Source organism: Agelaius tricolor, unplaced genomic scaffold (assembly GCF_023055355.1).
Source record: "Agelaius tricolor isolate 1412-34295 unplaced genomic scaffold, bAgeTri1.0.p SCAF_1, whole genome shotgun sequence".
Lineage (NCBI taxonomy): Eukaryota > Metazoa > Chordata > Aves > Passeriformes > Icteridae > Agelaius > Agelaius tricolor.
The window spans coordinates 7,609,428-7,632,182 of NW_027269261.1; the positions used below are offsets into that span (position 1 = coordinate 7,609,428).

Here is a 22,755-nt window from a genome sequence, read left to right on the forward strand (position 1 = left end):
CCCCCCTCCTTCCTTCAGGATGCCACATTCCCTCTTCCCTCTGTGATGTCCAGCCTTGTGATGTCAGACCCCTCTCTTCCTTCCTCAGTGATGACACTCTCTTCTTCCTTCCTGATGCCAGTCTTGCTCTTACCTCTGTGCAACTCTCTCTCCTTCCTCTGTGATGGCAGATTCCCTCTCACCTCTATGGTTCCTTCCTGGAATCCTTCTTTCCCTTTTCCATGTCTGATGCCACACTCCCTCTCACCTCTGAGATGTCCAAATCCCTTGTACCTCTGTGATGCCAGACTCCTTCCTCCCTCACTGATGCCAGACTCTCTTCTTCCTTCATGGTGCCAGACTCTCTCTTATCCATGTGTGAGACACTTCCTCCTTCCTCAGCGTGTGGTGACCCCCATCCTCTGTGATGTCAACTTTTCCACATTTCCTCCTTTTTCTATGATGCCACAATTCCTCCTTCCTTGATGATATCCCTCCTCCCTCAATGATATCTGTCTCCATGAGAGATTCCTTCCTTCACCTATTATTTCAGATTTCCTTCTTTTTCTGGGACACCAGACTCCCTGGCCACAAAAGCTGCGTACTCTGAGTGTAATGCAAGAAATGTGCAAAATAATATCTAAGATAATCAACTCATTTTGCCTAGAGCTATAAATGCAAAAAGAATAAAGAATATTAAATGTGACTATGGAAACAGGAAGAGATCAAAACTTGTTGTCTCTCTACAAAGACTTCATTCCCAATGAGGAAAGGAACTTTGAATGATGCCAGAGGAGGGGAACAGATGGTAGCCATCATTTTCTGTCAAATAACTGCAACACCAAAAGGCTGTGCCAGAGTAAACATGCAACAAGAACAATTCCTGCTACTTTATCTCTCCCTTAATAACAATATTTAAGTTCTGTTTAGATTTCTAGAAAAATGCACTACCTGTACCCACCAGATGAGAGCAATTAACACTCTTGATGAAGCACCCAAGAGGGCTTGGTCCTCCAACAGAGCTTGGGTTTTGATTCATCAAACATGGATGTTTTACCTGAGGAGAAGATTTGTTTTCTATTAGACAGCAAAGCCCACCCAGATGGGCAGATTCAGAACAAACAGGGAGAGCAAGAGCTGTGTGTCCTAACTACAGAATTCACAAGATGAACAAGATCTGACTGCTGGGTGCAGTAAATGTGAGAATTGCTTGAGACACAAAGAAACAACAAAACCCAGAAGTTTGCTGAGCCCTTTCTTGTCCCATGGATTACTCCTAATAATCTCCTGCAGAAATGTTTAAAAAAAAAGCTGGAGGAATGTTAGGTGCCAGCTCACTTTTCAGAGAGGAAACCTGGCAAACAGCTCCTGTTCTTTAATGCAGCAGGATCCCTCCATAAACAGGACCACAGGTCATTTCTTCTCTCTGGTAAATGCACTATCAGAGAGAACAACTAACAAAGCATGGCCACCACAATTCCCACAAAAATATTCCCAGCCCTGCCAATCAGAAAGCATTTAACCAACAACAACATGCTTAAATAGATACAAAAAACTCAGAGTGCTGCTTAAAAGAACCAGCCATAAACCCCAGGGTATATTCAAATCACTGCCAGCCATCCTGCCATGTCTAGCATGACCAAGATATTACAGCAAATGCCACTTTGGAAGATGATGTTTTGTGCTTTACCATTTATGTAAATACCCATTTACACACACAGTGATGCTTTTAATTAAAAATAATGTGTGCAGAGGAAGAATCCAGGACTTTTTCAGCAGTGGAATTCAGAAGGGAAAAAAGTATTTTCAACATTAATTACAAGCAGACCAAAGCTCTTCAGAGAGAAGCAAGATGCTCTACTTTCCAAGAGACTTTTCTTCAGGGACTTAGACAGTAATTAGAGATCTATTTGCCACATTTGGAACTTGCACTTTGCAGAAGTCTGCCCTGGTTCTGGGATCGTGCATGGCATGAAGAAAATACTCTTGCAGGCTCAATGAAATGGTGCACACTCTACCACAAAGGCAAGGCTTTACCTCTGCTCATCTGGCCACAGAATTTGAATACTCCAACAAGAAATGTGCATAGGAACATGTAAAATAATCAATTTATTTTGCCTAGAGCTGTAAGCAGTGCTTCACCCCCAGCTCTGCTTTGCCACTTCTCCACTGACAAATTACTTGACAAACTATTACTGAAGCAACAAGAATTTCTGGGAGTATTACCATTCCAGAATTATTACCCCTAACACTTTCATTTACCTGTTGTAATTACTCAGAACAAATTGGTCCTTCCACTAAGGAGCCTGAGCTTTCACAGTGCTTACAAGATTAAAACATTGCCATTTGATGCCTAAAAATCCTGGGTAGGTCTGAAAGCTTTGTTGAAATCCTGGATAAACAAAGAGGCTGAAAGGAAGGGGGTTACCATACAGAATGACCAAATACTTACAGTACAGTAAATCAACAGGGGGCAAAAAAGCCTTTTAAAACACCTAGTAATCCAAAGCCTATTTTGGGCAATTCATACAGACAAATTGCATGTGGATTCTGGCTGCACTGGTTATTACCCACCATGCTCTATTTCAAATTATTTACTTCAACGCTATGATCACACAAAATAAAACAACAAACTCTGGGAAAAACAACAAGCCAGCAGAGTTTAGCAAATCACACATAGATTTGAACAAATTTTTAATGATTTTTTGACTGGAAATGAATTCAGACTGGAAAAGATGTAGAACTAAGAGCCATGAACTTGACACTGTGCCAGGACCTTCCCCACAAAGACTTCAGCTCTGACAAAGATCTAATCCCTGTCCTTGGACAACTTCAACTGTGGATTGATTTTCAAAGCTGCTTAATTGCTTTTGGGGACTATCTTCCATCGATTTTCAGTAAGCATTAGCAATCTGTGCACTCAAGCCTCAGCTTTAGCTTACTTCAAACAGGAGCAATATCTGCTTCAGGGGAGAAGCACAGCATTCCCAAAGAGCAGGGCCAATCCATAGATGAGCCCTGCTTTTGTGGCTCTCTGAGTAACTCTGAGACATTGGCTTCTAAGACTGATCCTATCTTGTAGGTTCACCTAAAATTACCAAGCAATTTCTCTAATTTAAGGTAAAGCTAGGCTAGGAAAAGAAGGGAAGAGAAAGCAGCCTAATTCAGTAGGGTTAGAAAATTAAGCAATGCATTTGAAAATGGTATGTTTTAACTCCTGGACAATCAAAATCCCAACTGAATTCTGACAAACTAAACCCAGCTTGAGCAGAGTACATAATTGCTTCGTCTTTGCAGATTGCTCAGTTATGCAACAAAATATGGGGATTAAACTTACAAGGTTTTCTTCTCATGCCTAAAACGCTTGTTCAGCAAAGGGAATTATGCATAAAGTACTCAATCAAATCATCCTCAGGTCTGGCAAAATTATCCATAAAGAAATAAAACCTCAATTTCATACCCCCATTTAGAAATAAGCAAATAAACCAAACCGAAACCATTTACATGCCAACAGTTAAAGCCACTTACTTTAACTAAACAGGGAAACCTGGCCACATTCCCAAGGATCGCTAAATAAAATTGTTATTTCCATAACAATTGTATGGAAATAACAATTTTATGGAAGCTTTAATAATAAAATAAAACTATTTTTATGTGTTATGGAAAACACAAAAAAATTATGTTTTATATATATGTTTATATATATATATATATACATATTTTTAAATGTTTTTATTTATAAGAAATAAAACTTTTTAAAAAATGTTTTTAATAAAACTTTTTAAAAAATGTTTTTATTCCATAAGCACTGGTAAATCTTTTATGGTTTTTATTTATTAAAAGAAAACCCTTTAAAAAATGTTTTTATTCCATAAAAAATAAAACTTTTTAAAAAAATATTTTTATTCCATTAGCAGGGACCTTACCTCTGGTTCCAGCTGTTGGGGATGCCACACACGCTCCCCTACCAGGAATGCAGATTAGGGCCTTCCTGTTCCCGAAATCAGCACAAAGTCCCCAGCGGTCCCAGCGCTTTATGCACACTGGAACAATTCCCATTTTCAGGAATCCGTGGAGCAGCAGCAGCCGCGGAGCCCCGCGCACTTTAAATCCCTGGCATTTACGGACCTTCGGCTCAGCGCCCGAAGCGGGCTGGGACACACGGACTGGCTTGGAAAATCGCTTTCCTTTAATGCACGGGGAGCCAAAGCTCCTCTCCCCGCCGGGGCACCGCTCGCATCCCGCCGGGAGCTTCCCAAACCCATCCCAGGACCGCGCCCGCCGCTGGCTCTCACCTGCCGGGCCGGAGCGGGCACCGAGCCCCCTGAGCCTCCAGGGCGGTGTCCCCGCTCCGCAGCCCGCCGGGAAATGTCCTTCTGCCCGGGGACAGAGGCTCCGCAGCGGCGCAGGTTGGTCCCCGCAGCGTCTCCGGCTGCGAACGCCGCCTGGGAGATGCCCTGCGGGATTTGGGCACGGCCAGGAGCCGCTGGGTGCTGGGAGCTGCCTGTCAGAACTCAGGACACCCCTCTGGATGTCCTGGATGGCCAAGATCCCTGCCAGGGGTCCCAGAGACCCTGGCACAAAGCCCAAGATGCCTGTGGTTTTGATTATGACCCACGGAACAAGTTACCAACCTTATGTGAAGATCTGCAAGCCATGACAGTTTAAGTAGAATGATAGTGAATTTATTATGGGGTGAAAAAATAGATTTTTAGGGTTCTTAGAATGGGGGGTCAGGGGGCAAGATGGAGGAATCTGGGCATGTCCTGCCTTTCTTCTTCTTCTTCTTGGCCTCCATCTTCTGCTGTAATAGTGGCACTTTTAGAGGAGAAGCTCACTGTCTAACATAGGTGATAGGTATTGGCAAGTAATTGTAAATATTGTACAGGTAGTTTTTAGTATAAAGACATAATACTCCCCCCCAGGGGCAGGCAGAGAGTCTGGACTGTCTCGCTGAACAGACCTTGGCAGGACAGGAGAAAATATTTTATACATGAGATACAATAAACAACCTTGAGACAGAGAACTGAAGAGCTCAGGTGGCAGAACTCAAGGGAAAGACAGACTGTGCCCAACAGAAGGAAACCACTGAAAATGCATCTAACTTGGATTTTCGTGTGTTCTTGTTCTTTGAACCTGTGTTCTCCAAGGCCTGTCTTCCAAACTTGGGCAGAGAGAGCTAAACAAGCCTCAGAAGGTCAAGCTGAAGCAGCTCATCCCACCAGGAAAAACAAAACAAGCAAACATTAAACTCCTCACCATCTCTGAGGTTTTACCATTGAGTCTCAGTTTTCAGCTATTAGTTCACTCCTAAGATCCAATCCTCTTTTTCCATCACCTCCACACCATCTCAGCTCCTGTTTGGATTGTTGGGCTCTGGACAGACAGACCTGTGATCACAGATCTGTGATTACAATTCCTTTCACATCTTTCAACCTCTTCAGCCCAACCATCACAGTCTGCTCAAACAGCCCTTTGCCCAGAGCCTTTGGTGTAGCTCTCACTCTCTTTTGTTTTGAGCAGCAATAGCACCTAAATTAAAACCTAGTCTTCTTTAAAGCAACATATCCCTAAACTGTTCTGTCAGTAAGTTTTGTCTTTTTTTGTAGTTTTCTTCTTCCATACCAAATGTGCTGGCTGAGTTCTACCCCTTTTGGGGCATCTATCCTCACAAACTGCTCTGTACTATTTTTCTTGAGGCACCAAAAACATTAGCAGCAGTCCATCTTTCTTCTGTAGGACTACATAGATTTCACTTGCATACAAACAAGACTGTGCTGAATTTCATAGTAAACATAACTTCCACGGGATGGGAGTTAAAAATGCAACTGTTTTGTGTGCCAGGGTCACAACCCTTTATTACAGCTACCACACAGATACTTGGCACTGTTTAACCCCAGCTGGCAGCCAAGCACCACAGTCACTCACTCACTCCCCCACCAGCAGGATCAGGGTGAGAATCACAGGAGTAGAAGTCAGAAAACTCATGGATAGAAATAAAAACACTTTAAGAAGTAAAGCAAACAATGCACATGCAAGAAAAGCAAACCAAGGAATGAATTCCCTGCTTCCCATGGGCAGGCAGGTGTTCAGGCATCTCCTGGAGGGAGAGGCTCCATCCCACAGAGCAGTTACTGGGGAAATCAGTGACTCCAGCATCCCCCCTGCCTCCTCCTTCCCCAGCTTTGCCTGCTGGCCAGGATGCCCTGGTGTGGGATGTCCCTTGGGCCAGTGGGGTCAGCTGGGCTGGCTCTGACCCCTCCCAGCTCCCTGTGCCCCCCCAGCCTCTCCCTGCGGGGTGGGTGGGGAGCAGGAAAGGCCCTGACGTGTGCGAGCACTGCCAAACAACAGCAAAAACATCTCTCTGTTATCAGCACTGCTCTCAGCACAGATCCAAACTACAGCCCCACACCAGCCACTGTAAAGAAAATTACCCCAGCCAAAGCCAGCACAATGCTCTGTTTGGCTATTTTAACTAATTAAAATTTGCATTTTTTTCTGTCCTCTATTTCTGATAAGAAACGATAAACACTCGAGTCCAAACATGAAACTACCTTCTCAAGTGCCTTCAATAGAGAAACCAAGAGCCCTCAGCTGACCTTTTGTGACCATCTCAGCACACTAACCAGCTGGAACACCACACCAGCAGCTCTCCAGAACATCAAGGGGTCTTGTGATGCTCTGGTGAATGGGAACAGCTCAGCTGAGGCTCAGACCCACTGGAACCAGTGCTAGAGGCAAGGGGGACCAGCAGCCAGCTGCTCTATGGACCAAGGCTCTGTGGAATCCCAGTCTGCACATTCATGGCACCACCAACATCTGTGGTGGGTCAGGAGCTCTTTGCAGAGCAGCTCAAACCAGGGCTGCTTTTTCACAGGGTTTTACTCACGGGTCACCCAGCTCTGCTGTGTGAGCAAGCACAGAAGGTTTGCCTCTGGGCACAAACCAACAATCCCTGATGAAATTTGTTTATTCCTTTGGTTCCTGACCTCAGCTACATGGGAGCACTGCCACAGAAAATGGGTTTTTAAAAAACTCACCTATAGTAATGTAGGGATGATTGGCATCTGACTCCGTTGATTCAGAATGTTGGATAATTGCTTTATTAAACTTTTATTTATACTATTTATACTATACTATATTAAAGAGCTGCTATACTATAAAGAATACTACTAAAGAAAACTCGTGACTGTCTCCAGACAGCCAGGACACAGCTTTTTCCAATTGGTTAAGGAAACAAAACAATCCTCAGCAGAATCCAATTGACAAATCACTTCAGGTAAACAACCTTCCTAACACATTCCACATGTGCAAAAACAACAGGAGCAGCAAGTAGAGATGAGAATCGTTTTCTCTTTCTTCTCTCTGTGCTTCTCCAGGAAAAAAGAACTGACACCTAGATTATTTTCCCTTTTAATGCAATAACTGATCCCAAAGAGCTCACAATGCAGACTTTTCTGGGAGAGAGAATTATGTCTCTCACTGCCTATCAATGAAAGGTCAGTTTGCCTCCTGCCCCCAAGTTCAAAAATCTATCTTTTAAGGCAACTTAGAGCAAGACACCGAATTTCACAGGACGTGTCTGAGGCATTGGTTCATCCCCTGCCTTGCTGACTCCTTCCCGAGCAGATGCCCTTGCAGAGTAGCATTTGGAGTCTCGCTTTGCCAGAGCTCATTTGTCAGCGCCCCGAGGCGAGCCTTTCATCTCCCGGGCACACAAAGCTAGCAGGGCTGCAGTGGAGGTGGCTGTATTTACATGCATGAGCAACCCAGTTAAAATGCATATTTCAGCTGCCTGAACTCTCCTTTGCTCACTGCCAGCCAGCACAGCCATTCAGGAGGTGCCCAGAAAGCTCAAGCCCCTCTCCAAGGAGCCAGTCTTTGGGATCTTGCTGTAAGCTCAGCCTGTAGCTCAGGAAGGTTCTCAGTAAAGGCAGGACATGCAGACCAGTACTTTCATGAACAGAAGAATGTGTCTTCTTCTAGACAGAAAAAGAACCCAACATGCTCACACAGCTTCAAAGGAAATAATAATAAAAAAAATCAATCTATCCCAGACCTCACGGTATTACTGATGTTTTAAGTTCTAAAAAAGTTACCAAGAACTGCCACCAAAAAGGCAGCAAAAGAATGTGAGCACAAAACCAAAACTTGCTAAACAAAGCAAAATATCTTCAGAGCTGGTCTTAATTTAAATGGAAAACACTTTCATAAATACCGGCATTACAGTTTAAGAGGAACTCTATACTCTTGGTTTTGTAATCCAAATATTCACAACAGCCAGGAACTGTCTGTTTGAGGAGTCATAATGGGTCCAGCACACTGGCTCCTGCTGGAAAACCAGGAATTCCACACCAGAGCACTCAGAGATGGCACTCAGGGCTTAAGATGCTTTTAGAAGGCAGAGAGTAATTGCTTTCCCATCACAGGACTCAGGAACACACCCCTACAACAACCACCTTGGCACAGTGTAAGAACATAAGGACTCACCTTCACCAGGAACAAAGATCATGTTCAACAGCATGGGCCTGGGCTTGCAGGAAGGCAGTTAGCTCTGCTATCATGCCATGACCATGCTTTTATTTGCTCAGTTCCCACAGACCTCAGTGTTACATGGTCCAGTTTAAGCCCACTTTCTCCCAGGAGCATTTATTCTGCTGGAGCTGGTACTGGGCACACACACATTCTTGCATAACAAGCAGGGGTTAACAAACCAGCGCGCTTTGCAGCTTTGCATTCTGCTGAGTAACTAATCTGCTGCTAAAATACATTTAAGCATCATTCTCATCTCAAAAATAACATTTCTACAGACTAAAAAGCCCTCATCTGTCTCCAGTCTGTAGTGACTCAAACACTTCAGCCCAGCATCAGGGTGGGGAGGTTTATCTGAAAGCCAGCCTGAAGAGTCCACTTAGACTAAAGATCTGCTTATGTGAAAGCAATGAGATGAAAGGCATGTTTTTATGTCATCCCCAGCAACAAAGACAATTCAACCGTTGCTTGTATTTAAATACCACTCCTTGAACTCCCAAAGCTCTTTTTAACAGATAATATCTTTATAAACAAAAGTTGTGTTGAGTCACACAGCATCTACCCTTAAAGTAGTATTGGTATTTCAGAAGAGACACCTTCATGTCTTGAAAAGCAAATCACTATTAACACAAGCAAGGAATTAGATGTAGTTCTTCATAGACTAGTTTCTCCTAAAAAAAAAAAAATAAAGTGAAGTTCCTTTAAGACTGTTATCTAACAAAAGGACTCCTTGGATTTATTTGATCAAAACAGCTTTGCTTCAGTCAATTGGAAGGTCCCTCAGCACACAGCACTGTACAAGGAATACCAGTTTTCAACTAAGCTCTACTCCTAAAGGACACCCACTAATGCTCACAGAATCTTCAAGGGTCTGGACTTGGGCATAATCTGCAGCTTAGGTAATAAATTTACAGAAAAAAAAACCCCACTTATTCTCTCTGTGCTTCCACTTCAGATCCAAACTTCATTGGAGAGGTGGTTACAGAGTAATTCCTGTGAGAGGTTTGTGCTCCCCCAGGCCAGCAGTGAGACAGCACAGGTAGGTAAGGTAACTGTGGTTCCACCCTTCTTCCAGGTGATCAAAGTGAGGGGATTCATCCTTCCTAGAGCAGGATGGGCACCCAAGAATGTTACTGTTATATTTTCTGAAAAATCCCTTTGCCAGGATTTCTTCTCCTGGGAAGCTGAGAAGCCCCAGAGAAAAAGGAAAAAAAAATTATCCCATTTACTTCTCCCCATTTTGCTGCTTTGGAATGTAGTTTGGAGATTGTTTATCCAACATGTGAATTGTTTTAACTTAATAACCAAGCAAGGTCCAGCTGTGTCAGCACTCTGGAAGCAGTCACGAGTTTTCATTAGTATCTTGTTAAACCTTCTGGTAAGTATCCTTTCTCTGTTAGTATAATTTTAATATAGCATTCTTTAATATAATATCATAAAATAATAAAATAGCCTTCTAAGAACATGGAGTCAGATTCTCAATTCCTCCTTCATCCTGGAGACCCAGCAAGTACCACATAAGAACATCTAAAATGACTTAATCCTTTAAGATCAGCCTACAGTAACAAGTGATCACCCTAGTCCTACTGACAGAAAACAGTTTCCTCCCATTTGTTCCAGCAAAATGCTGAGTGTTACCCACTTTTATACTGTGTGAAGAAACTTACTGAGATGAAACATAATTCTTTTGACAAGTTAAAACATTTTTAAAAGCACCTGCTTGGCTTTGGCTCCATTTCCCATTTTGACAGACTCCAGCACCAAAGCATCCAAAGGAGTGACAAAATAAACCTGTCACTCCTAGAAGTTAGGTCAGGACTTTAATAGGAAGGCCTCTTTCAAAAGGCTCTCTAAAACAAAGACCTGTGACCAAACTTCTCACTTCTCCAGATAATTTAAAAATCTTCCTGCACTCCAGAATACCCTTCCACAATGGATTACATATGGAGCAGCTCAGGGTTCAAACCCCTAAAATTGGAAACAGAAGTGGTTGCATGTAAGTAGTTGAATATCAGAGAGAGCTCAGATATGAAGCACTTTGCACAAAGAATTGAAATCAAGACACTCGGGGAACCCAGCAGATGAGAACCACAGAGAAAGAGAATAAATTCCATGGATAAAGTAACCCAAGTTCTTGGAACAATAACAAGGCCCCTATCTTTTTATTAAACTACTCTCACCAAACAGAACAATTACTGAAGATAACTAACAGGCAGCAACAAAATTTGCTGTAGCAGGGAAAAGCATCCTATTTTTTCCAATCATTCCACTTCTGCAAAGGTCACCTGTTTGTCACTGCACAGGCTGCCCATGTCTCCTGCCTGAAATTGGCACCAGCTCCTGGCTGGAGAGCAGCAGTCCCTAGCAAGCTGGGCTGCCCAGTGCAGAGATTCAGGGACTGTGAGCACACCTTTGCTGCAGCAGCCACAATACACTGATTATTTAATCACAAACCAGACACTCAACTCAAGTAGCTGGCAACATGATGGACCAGCTCAGGGGATGTTTATTAGGGATGTGATCAGTGTACATAAGCACACATACTCTCAGCAAGAGCATAGGCATGAAAGAGACACAGCTTGGGATTCAGAGCTCCTCTACTGCCCCATGGACACATGGAAATGGCTGAAAATTCCAGGACTAAGGTATGAAGCACCTCTATTTTTCTGACCAAGTTTCCATACAATTAAATTTTCTTAAGCAGTAGCTTTGTAATATTTTCTTTTGCATTCTGGCTGCACAGAACCACTCTAATTTTTTTTCTAAGTATATGGAGAACAAGCTTAATGACACATCACTCTTACAAAAGTGGCAACAGTATTTCCCCAAGATTTTAGGGAAATAATTTCTGAATTTAGAAAAGTAGAAATGTATTCCCTTGCCTGTTTTGCCTGAAAACTGCTGCTCTAATATACAGTGCTGTAATTGCTCCTCCTCTAAAACCTGCTGGGGTATAAAGCTGAAGCCTTTCAGCCACTTGGGACACCCAGTCTCTCTACTACTTTATTGCAAATATTAGGAAAGTTATTTGGAGCACCAAAGAAAAATTTCAGTATTACAGTAACTCATGAAAGTTTAACAATGAACCGAGTCCAGCCTTCTCTCTGGCTTTATTTATATTTCAAAAGCCAATACAAAAATGTTACACACATACCAGTCACTGTTGCAGACCAGAATTTTGAGCACTCACTGGAATTTAGTGCTGCAGTATTTTCCAACAATGTGCAACATTCTATGTTCAGCTGAAAGGGTACTCTAATGCAACATTCAAGCCTGGTGGGTTTTTTCCAAGCTTTTGGCAAATGTGGAAAGTCCACTGCTTCCCAGTAGCTCCATTATTTTTATGTAAGTGACAGCAGGTAGCTACCTAAATAGATTGTTTAGTTATATAAAAAATGCCACTACAAGTATGGTCCTGCTTTACTTTTGTGGCTTGGTTTAACCCCAAAAAAAATCAGTTCTGAAAGCACCTAGTGATACCAATAGCCTAATTACATGAAAATGTTCCTCTGTTTTCCAGTATGCAAGACCTAGTTAAAGCAAGTATCAATTTTAGCTACTGGGTTTTCAAACAAAAAGCTTTTTTACAAGAGACAATTAAAGCTTCCATCAGCCTACCAGAGGTTACTGAGAGAAACACATCTAAGCTACAGGAGCATTGGTCTATTTCTGACAGTGGTATTTAAGTATTTATTAAGGTGTTTGCATCCATTTATCCATTTGGCTGACATCCACCTGCCACATGTAACATTTGAAATTGCAGTTAAAAAGCTGCTGGAGTAAGGAATCTGGGTACTGTTCAGTTGGATATTTTCTATTAGCATAATAGGCAAGAGCTTCTAGAATTTGTCTTGCTGATATACTTCAACTCTGCCTGAAGCAAGGATGGGAAAACAAACCCCTGCTAGTAGAAAATAGTTCAAGTATGTAAAAAAGCCACTGACTGTTTTTTAGTAACAGTATTTGCACAAGCAGAAAAAAACCCTCCCAGTTTCTCATAGATCTCTAGGAATATTCAAGTGAGGTTCTGTTTTAATTTTTAAGATACAGAAGTTTAATCACTTAGCCAATAAAAGAGTTCTGCAAACTGCATTATGGATAATGTTGCACATCTTATGACTGAGTGCTGCCAGCGACAGTGGTAATACAAATTGGCAATTTCAACATTTCAGTTCAGAAAACATCTGTTATTCTAAACCCAACAGATTTATATAATGTATGTAAATATTTATTAAACCCAGCCACCATGCTACAGTATTAGATTAATAAAACCTCTCATTTTCAGAATACACCAGCATAAGGTATGAACACAATGAAATCTATATGAAATTTTACAGTAACTTTCCAGAAGTATGCCTGTGGCCTATCAAATTTGCATTAACATACTGTAGATTTAAAATATTTACTTGTCTTCTTAGCATACCTAATGTGTAAGAATAGTTGCTTAATACCCAAAAATAAATATAAGCTTTCAATTGAAAGCACTTATTTTCCTAGATTTCCAAAGTGGAGTCTGAGGGGTGAAAATGCTTCAGACTTGTCATCAGTCCACTTCAGTACATAAAAGCATCTCCTGCCCCAGTTTTGTTTTTTTTTTTTTTGTTGTTGTTGCAATCCCAAAGATTTGTTTCCAGTGAAATATGAGCAGAGCAGTGATTTTCTTGGCAGCCCTTCAGTCTGTTTCCATGGCAGCACTGCGGGACTCCTTGGCCACCATGAGTCGCATGAGCTGACTGTGGAATTTCTCAATCTTCTTCACGTCTTGTGCCTGGTCTGTTCTGTACAGCAAACACTGCAAGACAAAGTTCCTGATATCAGATCTCACTTCTACTGCTTTTTATCTTGTTTGTAGCTGCTATGTATTCATTTCTGCTTGGAACACACTAAACAAGGAGAGCATTGAAATGTTCAGCAGTTACCAGGAGGCAGCACCAACACATCCACCCTGTTTCAGAGCACAAACATTATCTGTGTTTGCTTTTAAGCTTCTCCCTAATGCTCATGCCTCCCATATTGAAAACAGGGAAACTCAGAATTTATCCCAGTTTTTTCTAGCTCCAAAAAGCTGTTAAAACTTGGGTTTTAAAGCTGCCCTTTTTTTGTGTTGTCTAAACATAGAAACAGATTTTAAACCTGAAGTTACTTGCCAATTCTTTATATTCTGAAAGCAAGCTTATTTTGCCTTTCACAGTCCTTAATGTTACACTGCCAGGGACACAAAATTCAGTATTTCCCATTGAAGGGGATCCTCTAACCAAAGCCAAACCTGTTTTTCTAAGACAGCCCTAAATAGGGAACACAGAATCTGATTAAAATAAAAAAAACACCCAAACTAACAAAAACCCCAAACACTAAAACAACCCAACCAAAATCCTGAAACCAGTCCCCATTTCTCCCACCTGGTGTAACATCCTTTTCTGACTGAAAGCAGGTAAGGTAGCCTATACTCCAGAAGAGTTTGTGAATCACCTCACTCCAACTTTCCCTACAGGAGATTTCCACAAAATTACCCTTAAATTCCCCGTTATCAGTGCCCCACACCCAACAGCTCAACCATGTTAAGCCCCTATCAAGAAGTGCCTTTACTGGAGTTTCACATCCATTCCAGGCACTTGAAATTCCTATGCCAGACTACTTTTCCTGGAAAGAAGAAATTTGACTCTTTTCCAAGTCTGAAGGCAAGAGAAGGGCAGAATACTGTGTCTGGACTGCAGAATACCAGAATAGCCTGCACTGCAGAAAAACAACTCCTTAGCTGTAACACTGCTGTCACTCAGTCTCATAATCACAAAGAAGGAACTTCAGCTATGGCTGGAAGATTTCACCACTCTGAGCAGGTAAAAAAGACCCCACTCGCACCAGTAAACACCAGTTTGAAAATGCTCCTGAACTGGTCAGTGTCAATGCAGACACAGCAACGAGGGAAGGCTGAGTGCAAGTTTTTAGCAAACTGTCAGACACTCTCAAGGCAGTGTCCAAGAGCTCCCAAGGTGACTGACAGCAAAACATGAGTCTGTGAGTGGCACAAGAAGCTCTGAAAGGGGAATGTGCTCTGTACTTACAGCCACATCATCTGTAACTTTGATACAGAGGTTCCCATCACAGTGTCGGTATTTGAGGACAACACGGACCTGAAATGAAAAACATTTTAGGAATTAGCACTGACAGATAACAATTCTCAGCATGTATTGAAGGCAATCTGCCCACACTCAGACTACCCTTAAGGATAATTATGTTCTGTTCCATGTTTTCAGCACCTCTGTGGCAGCCCTCAGCTCTGGTGCTGTGGGAGCTGCATGTAATCCCACAGCCAAGGTGGTGTGGAAGTTGACCCACCACATTTCCCTGCCTTACAGTCCAGGCTGGTTTTCCAGCAGCATCTGCAAGGTTAACACTGGGCATGTTCAAAAACCCTGCAAATTCAGCAACAGCAGCTGCAGAGACCTTGGAGACAGGCAGGACAAACCATGAGAGTCATGTTGAGAGGAGACACCTCTGGCTGTGTGTCACACTCCAGAAAAAACAACTGGAGGCCTGTTTGTAGGCTTGAAACACTTCAGAAAAGAGCAGCTCCATGTGAAGACTTGAAAGGGATCAGCTGAGTGGGGCAGGCTCAACATCACCACTTTTTCTGCTATGGTAATTATCACAGCTACTCCTGCAGTCACCTGCCCTGAGCTCTAACCCACCCAGCCTCTCTGGACCCTCAAAGCACCAAAGTTCTCAAAGCCACACTGGTAAAAATCCACATCCTCAGTGGCTGAGCATTAAATGGTTCCTCCTGAGCAGTTTGCAGCCTCAGCTAACATCAGAAACAAAGCAAGGTTGCCTCTGAGAGCATTCTGAACTCACACTGCAAACAGTTTTTATTGTACAGTGATTTGTGCTAATGCTCAACAACCTCCTTTGCTACAAACACATTTTGGAATTCCTGTTCCAGAGTGGATCTCATCACAGGCTGACCCTTTCTGTTTGACAAACTGCCACCTCCTGAGCAGTGTGAGAGCACAGCTCCCTGCTAAGCAGCCCCAAAAGCACAGGAGAGGCTGCCACGGGCAGCAGGAACACACTGAGTGTATCAATGACCTGCTCCTGCCAAGGCAAGACCACTCAGTACCTGGCTGCAGAACACACACCCAACGCCCACAGCTCTTCCTTCAGCTTCCCAGCAAGCCCAATTACAAAATTCCTGGGGCTAATTCTCTGCCAAATCAACAGGAGGGTACTTGTGCAACGACAACAGGGCCTATGTAAACCCCTCTGTAGCCAGACAAATTCACTGCCATGGATGGGAAGAGATTTCCTTTAAGGAAAGGGGAAGAGCAGCTCCTGGCTGCAGTGTCAATCCATTCTTTCATTCAATGGAATGTCACAGAGCCTAGGAAGGCCAAACTGGGCAATTTTATTATCAGCAGCAATCACATATGGTGTCTCTGTGCTAATTAAAAGGCAGAGCTAATCTGCTTTAAATAATTAGATTTAATTTAATCTTCTGAAGGTTTCTCTAGTTCCCCTATTTTTGGTGAAGAACACTAGGCCTTTTTTACTCAAGATTTCTCAGGTGGGAGTTTCACATCGCATTTTTGTGCTGCTTTGTAGGTGAACTACAATGCTTTTTCTCAAGACTGAGGTTAATTTTAATATTTGCATAAAACACACTCCCAAAAAGTGACCAGAAAGAAGAAACAGTCATAAACCAAGAAGTTAAGTCCTTGAGGAATTATTCTTTAGGATACAAACACCTTCCAGTCTGAAACGTCACTGCAAGCAACAATGCAACGTATTGACCTTATGAAAGGACAAATTCAAATAATACAGGTGTTAAATGCTATAAACTCATAAACTAATTACTGATACTTCAGCAGAACTCTTAACCTCGGTTTCCAACACACAGGTATGAGCTCAATGTCTTTGAAATTCAGCCCTTGAGGTTCATCCCAGCTGCCAGTAACACCTGAAACACCGTTCCCTAGGGATGCTCTCGGGGTTGTAAATGAGAGTTTCCCCCCCTTCCACAAAAAAAGGATGCTCAGCTGCAAAACCAACGAGTAATCCCCTCCTCGCAGGTGCTTCTTCCCTGTACTCGACACTGCTGAGGCCACGCTGCCAGTGCTGTGTCCAGTTCTGGGCTGTCACTGCGGGAAGGACGTGGAGGTGCTGGAGGGAGCCCAGAGCGGGGCAATGGGGCTGGGGCTGCTCAGCCTGGAGAAAAGGAGGCTCAGGAATGACCTTATCGCTCCCTGAACTCCCTGACAGGAGGGTGCAACCTCTACACTGCCTTAAGGTGTGCCAGGAGGGGTTTAGGGCGGACATTAGAAGAAATATCTTCATAGAAAGGGTGATTAAACATTGGAAAGGGCTGCCCAGAGAGGCGGTGGAGGCACCATCCCCGGAAGCGTTCAAAAAATAAGCAGACGTGGCACTTGGGGTTATCTATGGTCCACCTAATATGGCTGATTCGGCCATAGGTTGGACTCGACGATCTCAGAAGTCTTTTCCAAGCTAAATGATTGAGACTCAGCGATTCTTGCCTCCCCCGCGCAGCCACCAGCGAACCCCCCCCAACCCGACACCGCCCGCCGCCCCCGCCGAGCTGCGCGCAGCTGGAGCCGCCTCCACATCGCCGCTCCGGCGGCCGGGCCGCGCACCCTCCTCTCCCGGCCGGGCTATCCCACCTTCATGGGGTCGGCGAGGTAGAGCTTCTCGGCGGCGCGGGTGAACTCCTCCCAGGCCTGGAAGTGCGGCATGGCCGAGCCCGCTCGGCTGCCCGCGGCCGCGGCAAGATGGCACCGGAGGCGGGTGGGCGGGAGCGCGGATGAGACGGCGGCCGCCATTGGCCCGCGGCTCAGCGCCGCCCAATCGCGGCGCACGTAACTCCGCGCTCCCGCCACAGCGACCCCTGCAGGCGCGGCGGGGAGAGGCGCCCGGTGGCGGCCCGAGCTGGGGAGGAGGGTGGCGGGTTCGAGCCCCGCCGCCGGCGGAGCGCCCACCCGCCCGAGGCTGGTACCTGCGGGGCTCTGCCAGGCCAGGTACGGGCTGTCTCCGTGATAACTTCACGCTCGGAGGCCATGTGAGACGCTGGGGAGGCGGGTGGGCCGGCGGGGAGCTGGAGGTCCGGCGGGAGGTGAGGGCCGTGCACCTGAGGTGCTCTGTTTGCGAGGCCGGCCCTCACGGCTGGAGCGATTCCCGGGTTTTGCCAGGCTGGAAAAACCTGCGTGAGGCTGGAGTTTGGCTTCGTGTGGAACAAAAAGGGTGTGTGGGAGCCCCTCGCTGCCTTCCCTGGTCTGCCTTGCTGAGGGGTGCTGAGGCATCGCAAAACTAAAGCTGAATGGCATGGAATAAAATGATGGAATGTTGGGGAAGTCTGCTTTTCAGGCCTGTGTGTGTAAAGCTTTTATGTAAAGCTGACTTAAAAATCCCCATTAAAAAGGAAATGAGGGAGGAAAAAAAAAAAGATCTGAGATTTCTCCTGGTGTGTTTTAAAAATCCCATTGCCTGCAATGATTTTTGTGCCTCTGTAGAACAAAGCCTGTGCCAGACACGGAGCTGAGCTGTGCTCGTGTCACACGGCTTATGCTGCTGCTGCAGTGACAATAAACACGAAAAACTTGCAGTCTCTATTCTCTATTTCACAGGGATTCACTGAAAACACAAAAACTCCTGATAATTCAGGTCATTCTGATAATTCACTGAAAACCCAAAAGCTCCAAGTTTTACTGAACAACTTGAAACTCACCGGTGAGGCCAAACAAATAAACTGGAAGGTTTAGGGCAGATCTGCATTTGAGGGGACAAATTATGCAGGCTGTTGCAGTCTCCACTAGCAACATGGGGAAATACTATAGCTGCAGGCTTTTTTTTGGCCACAAAAAGCACAATACGTGCAAGTGCAAGAGAGAATGAAGAAATGTGGCCTAGAAATAAAAGGGCAGATGGGAGGTAAGGGGAGAAAAACTAGAATGAAATTCCCTGAGTCAGTAAAGCAGAAAATAATTGTTACTGTGGGGATCTACTCTGAAAAAGTCTACAGTGATTAGGCTGACAAACTTCATAAGTTGTGACTTGTGGGTGTTATGTGGTCTAAACAATTCTGCTAAAGGGCTTTGCACCAATGAGTGGGGGCTATGGAGGGTGGAAAGATTTAAGGATTTTTTCTTTCTTTCCAGAGCTGCTCACAGGGTTTAGGCACTGATGTGTCACTGAACCCACCTTCAGATCTACAAGAGTTGTCTTTCAGAGATGCTGAGAATCAACAGATTATCAGGTGATAGATATATGGGCAGAGCCTAAAGCAATCATCCCAAACACAGAACCTAACCTAGACAGAATGGTTCTCTACTCTCCTTAAGTTTGGGTAGCTATTTATAACAGCAGAGTAGGAATTGCATTTGGTAGTGTTGTACAGACACATAGGGGATGTAAACACATGGAAAGGAAAGGTGTGGGGAGCACAAACCCTGTAACACACGTTTTACAGAGCCATCATTCACCAAATTTGGGTCCAGGTCTTCAAGTGGGATTGCACCTTCTGAAAGAGCCTCAGTTGTGGGCTGTCCAGTCATGAGCACTTTAGAGAGGATTTTAGTTTTGACTCAGATGTTCAGGATTTTGTGTGTTCTTTGATACAGAAGTGCTTCAGGAGCTTGCCAATGCCCAGTCATTAGCCCTGCAGTTGAGCTGATGCAATAGAGCAAGATGAGAAAAAAAACTCCCATTGTAGTATTTTTTTTTTCCCATAACCTAGATGATTTCCAGGATCCATTTTAGGACGCAGCTTCTAAAACTGTTCTATAGGCACAATTTTGGAGGTGACAAGCTGCAGCAGCCAGGGCAAAGAGCAGAGAGGGATTTCATAACTGGCCTTGCCTCTGAGGGAAATGGGATGTGTCACAATGACAGTTCTATACAGCCTGGTACACAGCTCTGCAGGACCTGTTCCTGGCTGCAGATCTTCAGGATTTTGTCATCCCTGCCACTGCCACCACCACCTATAGCCCCACATTGTGCTGACACAGCTGTTTGTGACTTTGCACTGGGGATGGAACCAATGCTGGCATCAAAAGCAGCACCATTTTTAGCAACACTTTTTTTTTTTTTTTTTATTGAGATGAGTTTGGTTTTCTAGTTTAATGTGTGGCCTTATGTACTGTTGTGCTGCCACAGCTGCTGAAAATGTACCTTTTTTGGTGGCAAGAGAGAATATGGGAATTCCTACTGGTTTTGCTGGATTGCCACCAAAAATGAGGGGCTGGCTATGAAACCAGCCCCCCTGAAAGCAGGGCCAGTTGCTGAACTCTCCACAATTAAGAAGAGAAGCTATTTCTGAGCCCCAGGGAATGCCTGATACCTGTAGTTAGTGCACTGCTGTGCTCTGTTGTTCTCCTTTTGCCTGGAGAACAGAACATTTTCTTGACATGTTTGGAAAGTAAGTCAGACCACTGCAGCTATTCAGCTGTAAGTTGTATTTGATGTATGTCCAAAACTGTATTTTTCAAGTGAGTTCCAGTGAGTGCACTAATAGTAGAAATCCTTCAATGGGCTTTTTGTTTAGTGAAATAAAATGAACAGTTGTTTATCACTGTGTGGAGTGTTTGGTATGCAGCCAATAATAATTTAGTAGTTAGTAAGAATTCTGCTAAAACATACATACTTATCTTGCTTTCTTTTCTTGAGTTTCTGCTTTCTGCCATGCAAGAAATCATTCCAACGGTCTTAACAGCCCATTCCATCGCTTGCAAATGAAATGTGGAATGCTGTAAAACCTCATTTACCCTTTCCTCAGTCTGTCCCTGTATATCCTTGCTGTATTGCCTAGACCACCTTAGATAATGTCTTTTTTTTTTGCTTGGATTTAAGGCCATAAAAAGCTATGAAGCAATAATGTAAGTACTCGTGTGATGAAGACTTTTCATGTGGGTTTTCCTCAGGCCTTTTCCCCTCATCCAACCTGTATGTACATGATTAATTATCTCTCTTTGATCAAGCTCCTACACGCATTGCCACTGCAAGTTCTGCTTCATGAAGTTGTGTTCAGGCATCTGGATTGTACTTGGTGATCTCTTCAGGTGTTTTATCCAGTGTCTTCCTTTGCATTAATGACAAACTGAAATAAAATAATGGAGAAAGTGCTGCATTAGAGCTTAAAATATCATCCACAGAGATCTTACAACTCCTGCAAAGTTCATGGAAGCTGCAGCTGCTTAGCATCACTCAGGGTCAGACATTTGGTTTCCTGTTCTTCACATTAATGTTTTTATTCTATCTAAAGCAGGTGCCATATTCTTTTTTTTTTTTTTGGTAAAAACTATTTTTCTCTCCTGGATAAGGAACTCAGATAAGAGTATTAAATTCATTAAAATAGTTATCTGTCGCCATGACATACTACTGGTGGGTAAAACAAGCTGGTCTTCCCAGCTAAAAGAAGCTTTTTGTAGAACACTGTGCTTTATCATGCTAAATTGTGGATTAGATGGGAAACAATAGGACAAACTGATCTCAGTTATGCTGCTCTAAATCCAGAGTCATTCCATTTATTTCATTGGATTTTTAATTTTTTTTTTTGGTATCTGTAACAGTATAATTAAGAGCAGACTTTGGTGCCGGGATGATAATCCTGTTCTTGGACCGGGAGCAACAGAAAGTCAGCGCAGAAATTGAGGTCTGAGAGAGTGCTAATGAGGAGTTAGTTACAAGGCAATTATTACTGCCAAGAGTGCTTCATGCTTAAAGGAGATACAGTTGCTTCTTTCAAAATAGCTCCAACCCAGCCCTTAGCAAAGTTAAGGAGAATCCCAGGCATTGTGATTATACATTCCATTCTTGTGTGTGTACGGTCCAAACCAGCCTGGGATTTGCACTGATGCAGACTTTAATCACACGGGGCTATTTTTTCCTTTGAAAGGGCATTTATGTGCACAGGGATGCAGATAAATCTTGAATGCGCTGAGATTGGAGGTCTTGACTTCTCCCTGGCTCCTGAGTCTCCGTGCCCATGAGAACCGAGGCTGCAGCGGGAAGCAGTTCGTGCTCCTGGATGGGTTCTAACACGCCACTCTGAGCCACAGGTTTCACTCCACAGCTCCCCAAGGAGCACAAAGCACGCGGCTCCTTTTTAGGGGTTTGATGTTTTACGCAGCTTGGCTGAAGGTTTTGCCAGGTTGAGCCATACACAGGTAATTACGTCAATGCCAGTTTATTCTTTTGGACACAAGCATCTTACAGAGCGATTCAGGCTCATATTGTCTCAGCAGGATAATTAAATGTTGGTGGCACTTGGTGGTTAAAGGAGAATTCATGGCCGTTAAGGCTGTGTGTGGGCAGCAGGATTCCAGGGCCCTGTCCTGGTGCCTGTCTCAGCTTCAGGGCAGGTAAAACCTGGATGCCTGTTGATAAAAACGAGAGCAGGCTCCCGGTACTAAAGTGATTTCAGCATTTATTATAAAAAAAAAATAAAGGCCTGAAGCAAGGGGGCCCGCGGGCCGAGCAGGAGCGCTCCCGCCGGGGGATGCTGCGCAGCGATGTCCCCGATGGAGCTGCACGATTCAGTGGGACAGAAGCCCCTTTTCATCCTGTTTTTGTCCATTTGAATTGGTTTCTTTTTGGATCCTTCATTTGCATGAAGGTTTAAGGCGCTTGATTGGCCCATTGCAGTTCTGTGCAGGCTGGCTGGTTTCCCTTGGGGGGTGGTGCACTTTTCTGAGGTGTGTTATGGTACTGTTGAGTACCCTATTTCTTGCAACTACCCTTTTAACCCCTTTTACAAAATAATAACCAAACTAACAGTACATGCTTAACGGTCTGGCAACTATTTTACAACAGTTTCTAACCTATTTTTAACACCTGTCACTATCCTCATTCCTTTTCCCCCAGTGCCCCTGCTCCTGTGACAGGAGCACACTCCAATCATGGCCCTGATCAGGGCACACCGTGATCTGCACTTGCCAGACACTTGAGCAATGACCTTGCCCAAGGCAGCATTGTTCCCTAATTTGCTTGAACATCAGAAAAGACAATGTCATTTAATATGGTCTAATCTCACTTTGTTAGGGAGTGTATGGATGTGGATGGCAACAGCCATTGCTCTGGCAAGAGAGTCATCCCTTCCTATGGCCGTGTTCTGTCCTGAACAGAAGCTGCCCTTTCATTTTTGGATGCTGTTCTGACAGTGTTCTTGTTAAGCTGCTCAGTTTTGATAGCTGGAAAGGTTCATCCCTTCCTGTTAAGTGGTCACTCCAGTTCCTTCAG

At 44.0% G+C, this 22,755-nt stretch overlaps 1 protein-coding gene and 1 long non-coding RNA gene across 3 annotated transcripts in view; one reads left to right on the forward strand and one right to left on the reverse strand.

The window, feature by feature from the left end:
- Positions 1–11,602: 11,602 nt before the first annotated feature.
- Positions 11,603–17,313, reverse strand: SRP9 (signal recognition particle 9). The gene is made up of 3 exons (XM_071421947.1): positions 17,187–17,313; positions 14,574–14,642; positions 11,603–13,303 (listed from the first exon to the last, which is right to left on the reverse strand). The coding sequence occupies exons 1-3, from the start codon at positions 17,256–17,258 to the stop codon at positions 13,184–13,186; spliced, it is 261 nt and encodes an 86-aa protein (XP_071278048.1). The 5' UTR covers positions 17,259–17,313; the 3' UTR covers positions 11,603–13,183.
- Positions 17,288–22,755, forward strand: part of LOC139587521 (uncharacterized) — a 30,471-nt gene continuing 25,003 nt past the window's right edge. For both annotated transcript variants that reach the window (XR_011678421.1, XR_011678427.1), the window contains exon 1: positions 17,288–17,540. This is a non-coding gene — a long non-coding RNA (uncharacterized lncRNA). The remainder of the gene's footprint in view (positions 17,541–22,755) is intronic.